Source organism: Hemitrygon akajei, chromosome 11 (genome assembly GCF_048418815.1).
Source record: "Hemitrygon akajei chromosome 11, sHemAka1.3, whole genome shotgun sequence".
NCBI lineage: Eukaryota > Metazoa > Chordata > Chondrichthyes > Myliobatiformes > Dasyatidae > Hemitrygon > Hemitrygon akajei.
The window spans coordinates 158,828,977-158,841,250 of NC_133134.1; the positions used below are offsets into that span (position 1 = coordinate 158,828,977).

Below are 12,274 nucleotides of genomic sequence, written 5' to 3' on the forward strand. Positions count from 1 at the left end.
CTGGCAGGCAGTTTGTTAATTAGAGTGCACAGATTTATGCAAAATGCCAAAAGCATTGCCAAAGAATCTTTCTTATGCAGCAGGTTGTTATGACCTGAAATGCACTGCCTGGAAGACAGATGGAAACACACTCAAGAATATCGTTCAAAATGGAATACATATTGTGAAAAGGAAAGGCATATTGAAGAGCTGTAAGGGAAGAGCAAGGAAATAGGACTAATTGGATCGCTCTTTCAAAAGCTGGCAGTGGCACATCAGGTCAAACGCATCTCTTCTGCGTTACATTGTTATGATTCTCTGGTGATTTTCTTCTGTTAATATTTTAAAGAATTAAAAGGTACTGAGCTATTTTCTACCTTAGTGGTACACTTTGCTACAGAATAAGGTAATTAGAGAAATGGAGTTACTACAGGAACATAAACTCAAGAAATTCTGCAGGTACTGGAAATCTGAGCAACGTGCACACAAAATGCTGGAGGAACTCAGCAAACCAGGCAGCATCTGTGGAAAAGAATACAGTCGATGTTTCCGGCTGAGACCCTTCAGCAGAGCTGGAGAAAAAGGCATTTGTCACAGCTCACGAGTATTGTGGGCTGTTTTGGGCCCCTTATCTAAGAAAGAATGTGTTGGAATTGGAGAGGGTCTGGCGAAGTTCACAAGAATGAAAGCAGTAATGTAAGAGTAGTTTGATGGCTCTGGATTTGTCCCATTGAGTCTCTTCCCATCATGGCTGATTTATTATCCCTCTCAACCCCACTTTCCTACCATCTCCCCATAACCTTTGACACCCTTACTAATCAACAACCTATCAACTTCCACTTTAAATATACCCAATGACTTGGCCTCCACTGCCATCTCTGGCAATGAATTCCAGATTCACCATCCTCTGGCTAAAGGTATTTCTCCTCATCTCTGTTCTAATGCTGAACCCTTCAATTCTGAGGCTGTGCCCTCTGGTCCTAAAATCCCCCACCACAGGAAACATCCTCTCCACATTAACTCTATCTAGGCCTTTCAATATTCAGTAGGTTTCAATGAGATCCCCCTCCCCACACATCATTCTTCTAAACTCCAAAAAGTACAGGACCAGAGCCATTAAATGTCCCTTATACATTAACCCTTTCATTCCTGCAACCAATGTGGAACTTGTACTCTAACAAGAGGCAGGCTAGCCTCTAAACGGAAGGAGGTTGTGAATGAGTGGAATACAGAGACATATTAGCATTCTTGTGCATGAATCAGAAAAAGTTAGCAGACGAGTGCAGCAAGTAATTAATAATGGAAATGGAACATTATTATTGTTTGGGCATTGAAGTTTAGAAATAGGGAAGTAAGCATTGTTATAATTGTAATTGGTGATGGTTACTGTGCATATCTTTGGTCTGCTTATTGAAAATAAACATTTACTAGCATTGTAGATAGTCGGGAAGAGATTCAGTAGACTGACTTATTTATTGAGATACAGCGTGGAATAGGGCTTTCTGGCCCAGCAATCCCGATGTAATCCAAGCCTAATCACAGGACAATTTACAATTTACCAATTAACCTACCAACCAGTAGGTCTTTGGACTATGGGAGGAAACTGGAGCACCCAGAGGAAACCCACACGGTCACGAGAACATACAAACTCCTTATAGGCAGTGGTGGGAATTGAACCCAGGTCGCCTGTACTGTAAAGTGTTGTGCTAATCACCACACAACTGTGCCGCTTGTTCCTGAGATGAGAGAGTTGCCCTCTCATGACTAACAAAGAAGTTGAATGGGCATTCTTTGGAGCTCAGAAGAATGAGGAAATAAAACTAGTGAAACACGTGAGATCCTAAGGGGCAGTTCTTGAGCTATTTCCGCCAGTTGGTCAGTCTTGAAAGAAGGGACATAGTTAGAAGGGGCAGTAACACATATTCATTTCTTTTTGTAGAGCAGGGTGAACCTTTGGAATTCTCTGACCTGTGAGATTTTTGAGGGAATATTTCAAGAGTAGATCCATTTTTGAACGATTGGAGAAATGGGGCCCCACATATTGATGAAATTACAAAGACGGCAGCTATATTTCGTTGGAAGTTTGAGAAGATTTAGTATGTAACCACAGACTCGCAAATTTCTACAGATGTACTGTAAAGAGCATTCTGATTAGATGCTTTACTGACTGGTACGGAGGAACTAATGCACAGGATTGGAAAAATCTCCAGAGGGTTGTAAACTCAGTCAGGCACCAGCCTCCCCACCATCAAGGCCACCTTCAAAAGGTGATGCCTCAAAAAAAGACGGCATCTATCATTAAGGGCCCTCACCACCCAGGACATGCCCTCTACTCATTACTACCATCAGGAAGGAGGTACAGGGGCCTGAAGGCACACACTCAATGATTCAGCAACAGTTTCTTCCCCTCTGCCATCACATTTCTGAACCGTCCATGAACACTACACTATTTTGCTCTGTTTGCAGTACTTGTTATAATTTTAGTATTTCTTATTAACTTATAGTTTTTTTAATATATTTCACTGTACTGCTGCCACAAAACAACAAATTTCACAACATACTGCATATCAGTGAAAATAAACCGTATTCTAATTTTGAACTGAGGGCCTTGGGAAACTGGCAGAGAAGAGGAGCTGAGGCCTGACACAGATCAACTATGATCGTATTGAATGGTGGGGCACATTTGAAGGGCCAGGTGACCTAATCCTGCTATTTCCTTGTGTAACCACAATTATAAAAAAAATGTGTGCATAAATATAAATCTAAATATTTCTTCCTTTCAAATAATATGGAATTAGGAACTGGATTATTGTCACATGTACTGCGATAGTGGAAAAAGTTTGTCTTGCATACTGTTCATACAGATCAATTCATTACACAGTGCAAGGTAAAACAATTACAGAATGCAGAATAAAGTGTATCAACTACAGAGAAAGCGCAGTGTAGGTAAGCAATACAGTGCAAGATCATAACAAGATAGATCGTGTGGTAAAGAGTCCATGACATTTGCAAGATATGTTGAACAGGACACTTAATAATAATGTATTTATAGAGCAATTTTCATACAAGCTATGTAGTTCAAAGTGCTTTACAATGGGATAAAGTGCAAACATGAAAATACAACAAGATGCTGATTAAAAGCAAGGTTAAATAAATAGATTTTGACCTGGCTTTACAAGTTAACCCAGTCTGCATAGCTTATAGTTTTAGGTATTGAGTTCCACAGTTTAGTAGCATAGTTCGAGCTGACCTGCGATTTATCTTCTGAGGGACATTGTTTAAAATTCAAGAGGCCTTTGATGCCTTTTAGCCTTTTTAAAAATTCACTCACAGGATGTGGGCATTGTTGTCACCTACCCCTAACAGTTCAGCAAGAAGTGGCAGTGGTTGGAAACCTTCAGCCACTTTAGCACCTTTTTAAAAAAAAAATACTGTACTTCTGTCAACAGGCTAAGGCAGACCATTCAGAACACAGAACATGGCCACCAGATTCAGTCTTAGAAGGAAGGAAGGAAAAGCCAAGAACTCTATTTACCTCTCACATTAAAAAAAAAGCACGGAGGATTAGCGAAGTCAGAATCAGAATCACGTTTAATATCACTGGCATATGTCATGAAATATAAGCACAAAGTACACTGCAGATGCTGTGGTCAAATCAACACGTACAAACAAGCTGGATGAACTCAGCAGGTCGGGCAGCATCCGTTGAAATGAGCAGTCAACGTTTCGGGCCGAGACCCTTCGTCAGTCCTGTTTGTACGTGTTGTCATGAAATTTGTTGTCTTTGCCGCAGTAGTACAATAAAATACATAATAATAGAGAAAAACATGAATTACAGTAAGTGTGTGTATATTAAATAGTTAAATTAAGTAAGAAGTGCAAAAATGAAAATTAAAAAAGTAGTGAGGTGGTGCTCATGGGTTCAATGTCCTTTCAGAAATCAGATGGCAGAGGGGAAGAAGCTCTTCCTGAATGATTGAGTGTGATTCTTCAGGCTCCTGTACCTCCTCCCTGATGGTAGCAATAATAGGGCATGTCCTGGGAGCTGGGGGTCCTTAGTGACGGATGCCACATTTTTGAGGCATTGCTCCCTGAAGATGTCCTGGATACCACAGATGCTAGTGCTCATGCTGACTAAGTTTACAACTCTCTGCCATTTATTTTTATCCCGTGCAGTAGCCCCCCACCATACCCAGTGGTGATGCAGACAGTTAGAATGCTCTCTACAGTACATCTGTAGAAATTTGTGAGTATCTTTGGTAACATACCAAATCTTCTCCAACTCCTGATGAAGTATAGCTGCTATCGTGCCTTCTTTGTAGAGCATCAATATGTTAGGCCCAGGATAGATCCTCAGAGATACTGACACCCAGGAACTTGAAACTGCTCACTCTTTCCACTTCTGATCCCTCTATGAGGATTAGTGAGGTAAGGAAGAACTGAACACTAAAAGCATACAAAAATCCAAAAGCTAGCACAAATCCTCCCATCTCAGAGGAAATAAAAAACAGGTGATAAGACAGGCAGTGAAAAGTGCCAAGAAGGAAGTTTCAAATGAAACCTTCAGGGGATATTAAGGAAAAAAACAAACACGATGGGATCAAGAGATGTCCGGGAGGACTGTTTTTTTGAGGTTTCATAGCTGGTTGATTACACAGGAACACAAGAAAATTAGAGTAGGCCCCTCAAGCTTGCCCTGCCAATCAATATGAGCACAGCTGATCCATTACTGGGTGGAATGACAGAGGTAGCCCATTATTCTCTAAATATATCAAACTAAGCCCTTGTAGAGTTATATCTCTGTCGTTCCTCTCCACACCTTGTGGCGTGTTGGGCAGCAACCTTGCCAATTTCTTGGCATTTGTCTGTTTTTTATGATGCTGCATTGCTAGCTGACAGTCAACCCAGCATGGATGGAACGCGTGCAAGGAACTGGCGGATTTGAACCCGGGACCCAACACCAACTCGTTAAAGTCATAGCACAACTTCTACCCAACTTGCTTTATGGTCAAGAAATACCTGCAGGAAAATGTATCTCAGGGTACTATATGATGACATGTATACATAGCTTCATAATAAGTTTACTTTGAACCTTGATCTAGGTATAAAGAGCAGCATTCTATTAATCATCTTGAATATTTTTGTGCAGTTCCATGACATGTTTTAACTCCTCTTCCAAACCAGCTCTCCATAACCTGTCACTTCTTCAACCTTTCAAATATTCATCTACCATCATCTTGCATATCATGACAGGCTGGACAAACTTGGGCTGTTTTCTCCAGAGCGGAGAGGCTGAGGGGAGATCTGATAGAGGTTTATAAAATTATGAGAGACATGGATAGTGTAGATGGAGTGTACCTGTTTCCCAGGGTAGAAACTTCTAACACCAGAGGGCACGTTCTGAAGGTGAGGGGAGGTAAGTTCAAAGGGGATGTGAAGGGAAAGTTTTTTACTCAGAGAGTGGTGGATGCCTGGTGGGTGGCAGAAGCAAATACAATTTAAGGGATGTTTAGGAAGGCACATGAATATGAGGAAGATAGAGGGATATGGAGGGATTAGTGTTTGGGGGTTTATTTTTCAGTTGGTTCGACACAACAGTGTGGGCTGAAGGGCCTACTCCTGTGCTGTATTGTTCTGTGTTTGTTCTACCGCTCTGCGCCACACTTGGGCGCGGAGAACTCCAAAGATTGGGGGTGTGCTGATGGGCATTTAGGGCTTGTAACTGGGTTCAGGTAAGGTCAGTGTGAAAATGAATGATTTGTGTTAGTAAGGACTCAATGGACCGAATGGCCTGGTTTCTGTGCTAAATGATTCTCTGAATGGGCAACACAGCAGCAAATGGATTTCAATGCACCAAGGTAGCATAGTGGTTACCGCGACGCTATTACACTTTGGGGTGCTCTGGAGTTCAAAGTTCAATTCCCGTGGCATTCTGTAAGGAGCCTCTGTATGTTTTCCCTGTGGAATGCATGAGTTTTCTCCAAGTCCTTTGGTTTCTTCCCACTGTCCAAAGATGTACCAGTTAGAAGGTTAATAGTTCATTGTAAATTGTCCCATGATTAGGTTAGGGCTCTGTTGGGGGTTGCTGGGCAGTGTGGTTTAAAGGGCCAAAAGGGCCTTTGTAAATAAAATTTCTAAATAAAAGATCACAGTGAGGTAGATTGTGAGCTTAAAAGTCCATCTCGTCATACATGAAGCTCGTTCAAGAGTCAGGTAACAGTGGAAACACTATTAACAGTGAAGCAGTTCAGGATTCTGATCACTGTGGGATAGGAGCTGTCCTTGAGCCTGGCGGTACGTGATTTCAGGCTTTTGTATCTTCTGCTTGATGAGAGACAGATGAAGAGAGAATGTCCGGGATGGGTGGGGTCTTTGAATATGCTGGCTGCTTTACTGAGAAAGTTTAGACACAAGAGATTCTGCAGATGCTGGAAATCTTGAGCAACACATGCAAAATGCTGGAGGAGCTTAGCAGCATCTATGATTAAATTAAGGTTGATTAGGTTTGTCGGGGTGGCGTGGCTCGAGGGGCCGGAAAAGCCTACTCTGCGCTGTATTGCTAAATAAGCAAACAAATACGTGAGCATCCACTTTGGACCTAAAAAGGACAGAACAATGTACTCTCTGCACTTTACATATCTTCATGCCTGTGGTTAGAAGGTTGTGCTTTACCTGAAGAGCTTTTGATTGTGGAAGCATTAGCATTGTAGACTGAACTGCTGCCGTCAGTGATGTATATTTTTAAGATCCTTCAATTTTAGCCTTGCAGCTGTCTTTCCACTTCTGGCCCCTTAATATTCTCTTTACTCCCAACACCAGTTCATTATTTAAAATGTTTGAGGCCTAAAGGGGCAAAGATTTCATTTACTTATCATGAACATGTCATGGAATTGCAGAGAAATATTCAAGATGGCTAATGGCATGCTGCCCTTTATACCTAAATGACCATAAAGCAAGTGGGTAGAGGTTATGTTAGTTTGAACACTCTATACTGGGGCACTGCTGTCACTTCACCTCAGAAACGATATATTAACTTTCAGAAGAGTTTATCATAAATTTCCCAAAATGATGGTTGGAATGCAAGCTTGAACTACAAAGAGAAAATACAGAAACCAAGGCTGATTTTTTTTTTGGAGTTTTGAAGAGATTTGGGTAATGGATTGAAGTTTTCAAGATATCAGGAACTGTTAATGTAGATAGGGAGAAACTAATTCTGCCACTCCAGGTATAGGACCAGAGTCGAGGGCTAAACTTTATAACTTGTACAAGCAAAATTTGGAACTATGACCTTCAATTGCAAATTGTTCCTGCTGGATTTGGTTGTTAATTCTAAATCTGGCACTGATATATTTTTATTAATATTAGTTATTAGGGATTCAGATTCTGCTTCATTTGTCATAAATATATTGAAATATGCAGTGAAATGCATTGTTTGTGTTAACAACCAACACACCAAAGGATGTGCTGGGGGCAGCCCGCAGGTGTTGTCGCACGTTTTGGTGTCAAAGTAGATGTGGACCAGAAGAAGTAGAAGGAACTGAATCATAGAACAGCCTCCACCTGTTCTTACATATTTTATGATTCTGATTTTTTGGTATTCAGTTCAGAGATCGAGAGCAACATACTGGCTTTCACCCTGGCAGAAGTCATTGCCCTCAGCACTGATGGAGAGAAAATGAGGGAACTGATTGCTGCTCGGAATTTCTGACAGAGGATTTGCTTCTGAATCTCACCTTCCTGCAGTTGGGAGACATCCGTTCAAAGACTTTCATCTGTTCACTGGAGGGCAGCCCTGCATACATAGGAAGAACGCGAAGGTGCTTTTTCATCCCGCTGCGAGAAAGAGCTCGGGCCTGCTCTATCACCATGGAAACCACCATCTCCACTTCCTCCTGCAAATGAAAATACTGCTGTAAAGGAATTTCAGTGCAAGGACCAGTGTGATTCTGTATTCCCTCGCTCCACCGTATAAAAATAATTCACACCATGATAAATATTTGGCTACTTTGCTTTCTCTAATTTAGTCTGTGCTTTCACAATTCTGCCTGATACTTCTATATATCTTCTTTTTTACAAAATACCAACAGTTTTACTTCTCCCTATGATCTATTTTTAGCATATAGTTGAATGTACCTGTTAAAGCAGCTGCATTAGTTTCGGTTTGGACTCCCAAGACATACCAAATAACTTACTTACTTATTGCCTGTTACGCCGCTGGCATTTTGGGCAGCAGTGAAAGTCCTCCACCTCTGCCTGTATAGAAAGGTTCTTCATTGCTGTTTCCTTACCAATTTTGTTTTACCAGTTAGCCCTGAGCTGAACCCCCCGAACCTGGAAGACCACGGACAACTCTTAAGTCAAGCCTCTGCCCTTTGACCTGTTTGGCATGAATGCGCCTACACATAAAGTCAACATAGCTCTCTGGGTCACTGGGGCACACAAGCCTCCAAGCCGCATGATGAGTTTGTGGTCCTCTTTCCAAATAAGTAGGTCAACAATTCCATTAACATAATTTTGTCTTTATTTTTCATTTAGAGACACAACACAGTTACAGGCCCTTCCATCCCAACCAGACCACGTTGCCCAATTATGCCCATGTGATCAATTAACCTACTAATCCATACATCTGTAGAACATGGAAGGAGACTGGAGCACCCGGAGGAAAACTGATCACAGGGAGAACTTGCAAACTCCTTACAGACAGCGATGGAATTGAACTCAGGTCGCTGGTACTGTAATAGCGTTATGCTAGTCGCTAAGCTACCGTGCCGCCTCCCCCAAAACTATATAGACCAATATGTTAAAAATAGTGCAGAAGGAATTAAAGTTATATTATCTTAAGAACAGACATCCGTTACTCCCAGCCTTACCACAGAGAGACTGTTTAAATGGCATATAACAAGATTCAAATTAAGTATGCATATGCTTAGCAAGTGTACTAAGATTTGCCAAACAATACACATTTCATCAGAAGTAGGCAACTGCAAAATGCTTTGATAAAATACTGAATAAAATTAATCTTTATACCCTGAAACCCAACTGTTCAGCATCAGCAAGATTTCTTTCATATAAAGGAAGGAGACACAATGCCTTATTTTCAGCTTGTCTGCATTTGTTCACACATGCTAATCAGTAGGCACCCAACATGCAAAATACCTCACACAAGTTAGCATCTTCCGTCATAAATCAAGATTATGAGTGTTCCTCAAAGTGGACTCTGACCCACTGCTTTCACAGCACCAGAATAGAAGGACATCCCTCTAGAACAGAGGTAATCAGGAATTTCTTTAGCCAGAGGGTGGTGATTCTGTGGAATTCATCGCCACTGATGGCTATGGAGGCCGTCACTGGGTATTTTCAAAGTAGGGGTTGATAGGTTCTTGATTAATCAGGGTGTTTGTTATGTGCCATGTCACATGATGTGAGCGATCGTGCTCTTTCCATGACGATGACTGTACCTGGCAAATTTTTCTTGATTGTTCTTGACAGAAGTGGTTTGTCATTGCCTTCTCCTGGGCAGTGTCTTTACAAGTCGGGTAACCGCAGCCATTATCAATACTCTTCAGAGATTGTCTGCCTGGTGTCAGTGGTTGCATAACCAGGACTTGTGATATGCACCAGCTGTTCATACGACCATCCACCACCTGCTCCTATGGCTTCATGTGAGCCTTATCTGGGGGCTAAGCAGGTGCTACACCTTGCCTAAGGGAGACCTGCAGGCTAGCAGAGGGAAGGAGCACCATCTTTTGGTAGAGACACATCTCCTCCCTGCCACTAATCTTGATTAGAAAGGTCATCAAAGAAGGAAAGAGAATGGGGTTCAGTGGAATAATAAATCAGCCATGATGGAATGGCGGAGCAGACTCGATAGGCCAAATGCCTAATTCTTCTCCTACATCTTATGGTCTCCCATCCTCATCCAACATCCAAGGCATGAAGTTTTGCCAAAGGAATTACTGGGAATAAAAAGGGAATTGGCATTTCAATTTTTTTTGGTCTGCCTAACCTATAATAAGCGCCCTGCTTTGTTGTTATCCTGAGGTAAATCAGATAGCATGTCAGAGACTTGAGATGGCTCCGACAGCTAAAGTCACATCAGCATCAAAACAAGCAGGTTTTTTTTCAAGCTAGTGACCCCCCCTGTTCCAACCAATTACCACCCTTCACTGACCTCTCATGCACAAATTATCACTTGGCCAAGCTACCAGATGCTGGGCAGCATCTGTGAAACTCTGCTCACACAGTGTTCCGCAGTAAATATTGCAGGAGATGAGAATACTGCATTGTCAGCAACTGGCACTCTGCAGTCAAGAGGAGCTGGCTGGATTAAGTTCAAACATCCATAATAACTGTAAAAAACATGATTTTCATCAAAAAATATTTACTACTCTATCATTTCTAGCTTGCTATATTAGTTATATAGCAAACTAGAAATGCTAGAAATAGTTATATAGTTACAAAAGGTTCAAAAACAGTTATTATCCTTCAACAATTAGGCTCCTGAACCAGCATGGATAACGTCACTCACCTCAACACAGAACCGGTTGCACACATATGGACTCACGTTCAAGGACTCTACAACTCATGTTCTCAGTATTATGCATTTACTTAATTATTTACTGTTATTATTAATATTTGCTTTTTTGTATATGCAGTTTGTCTTCTTTAGCAGATTGGTTGTTTGTCAGTCTTAAGTATAATTTTTCATTGATTTTATTGTAATTCTTTGTATCCACTGTGAATGCCTGCAAGAAAACTAATCTCAGGGCTGCATATGGTGACATATATGTACTTTGATAATAAATTTACTTTGAACTTTGATAGCAACCCAGCTCTTTTTCCACCTATCATCTCTCTTCCCCCATCACAAACCACCCACCTTCCCTCACACCTGGCTTCACCTAGCACCTGTTCCATCCCTTCCCCCACTTTCTTATTCTGGCTTCTTCCTCCTTGCTTTCTTACTCTTGCTGAAGAGCGTCAGCCCAAAGGGTCGACTGTTTATCCCTCTCCATAGATGCTGCTGGGCCTGCTGAGTTCTTCCAACATTTTGTGCGTGTTGCTCTGAATTCCCAGCATCTGCAGAATGTCTTACATTTAGTTAGATCTGTGATATAAATTAATCACTTTATTTTTATTTCAAGTGAATCAATATGAAAGTTACTAGAGATAGTATTTACGTTGGCATTGGATCCATTCTTCTCCTTAAGGGAGACTAGAGGCCAATACCACTTGGTTGCCTAGCAACAAAGTCACCTTTCCCCAACCAGGCTGCAGGAGAGAAAACAAAATCATTGGACTCTGTCGACTTTAGCCCCGAGTTGGCTATTTATCAAACACTGCCAGATATTATAAACACCAAACAATGTATTTCATCTGTAATATATAAAAATTGTGTTCTAGTGCATGAACTCTTATTTTAATTGAAGCACGCGTTTTAAAACAAGGCAGACTGTAATCACAGGGGAGAACTAGTATATTGGCTGCTGCTCAAGGAATGTGCTGGGAAGTTGGCTGCAGCAGGAAAAGGTGTGAATAGCAGCAGGATAGCAAAACCTGATGAGGATGTCGTGGAGAGAGAAATAACATATCACACGGAGAGAAGAGCTAACAGGACACCAAAAGCAGAAAAGAACAGCATGGAGATGGAATAGCCAGGAGAACAAACATAGTGGGACAATGGTAGTGCAGTTCGATCGAATTTGTCAAGTTGGAAGCTCAGATGAATTCTTTCATGTTTGTATCTATAGAGAGTTTTTGTTCTCACTGAATAAAAGGCAACAGGACAGTCCAAAGACCAAGGAAGAGAGCTCCAGTTAAGATTAAATGGACACACTCTTGAAATACCTGCATACTTGGACAATAAACGAATGGACTGTTTTCTGAACAGAGTGAATTCATAAATTGAAGGTGTGAAGAGACTTGGGAGTCCTAGTGCAGCATTCTCTAAAGATTAATTTGCAGGTTGGGTTGGAAGTAAGGAAGAAAAATGCAATGTTAGCATTCATTTTGAGAGGATAGAACTGGATGTCAGAGCAGACTCAACAGGCTGAATGGCGTATTTCTGCTGCTATGTCTTATGGTCGATGATATTTTATATAAAATATAGAAGGATGTAATGCTGAGGCTTTATGGAGCATTGCTTAGGCTGCCTTTGCAGCATTGTGAGCTGTTTTGGCCTCTTTAGGATGTGCTGACATTGGAAAGGGTCCAGAAGAGGTTCACGAAAATAATCCTGTGAATGAAAAGTAAACACATGAGGAGCATTTGATGGCTCTGGGCCTGTACTCGCTGG

General features: G+C 41.4%; 1 protein-coding gene across 2 annotated transcripts in view; it reads right to left on the reverse strand.

Moving 5' to 3' along the window:
• dhx35 (DEAH-box helicase 35) overlaps positions 1–12,274 on the reverse strand; it is a 106,305-nt gene that overhangs the window by 40,986 nt on the left and 53,045 nt on the right. For both annotated transcript variants that reach the window (XM_073062036.1, XM_073062035.1), the window contains exon 11: positions 7,713–7,871. In XM_073062036.1, coding sequence (XP_072918137.1) covers positions 7,713–7,871 — 159 coding nt within the window. The remainder of the gene's footprint in view (positions 1–7,712; positions 7,872–12,274) is intronic.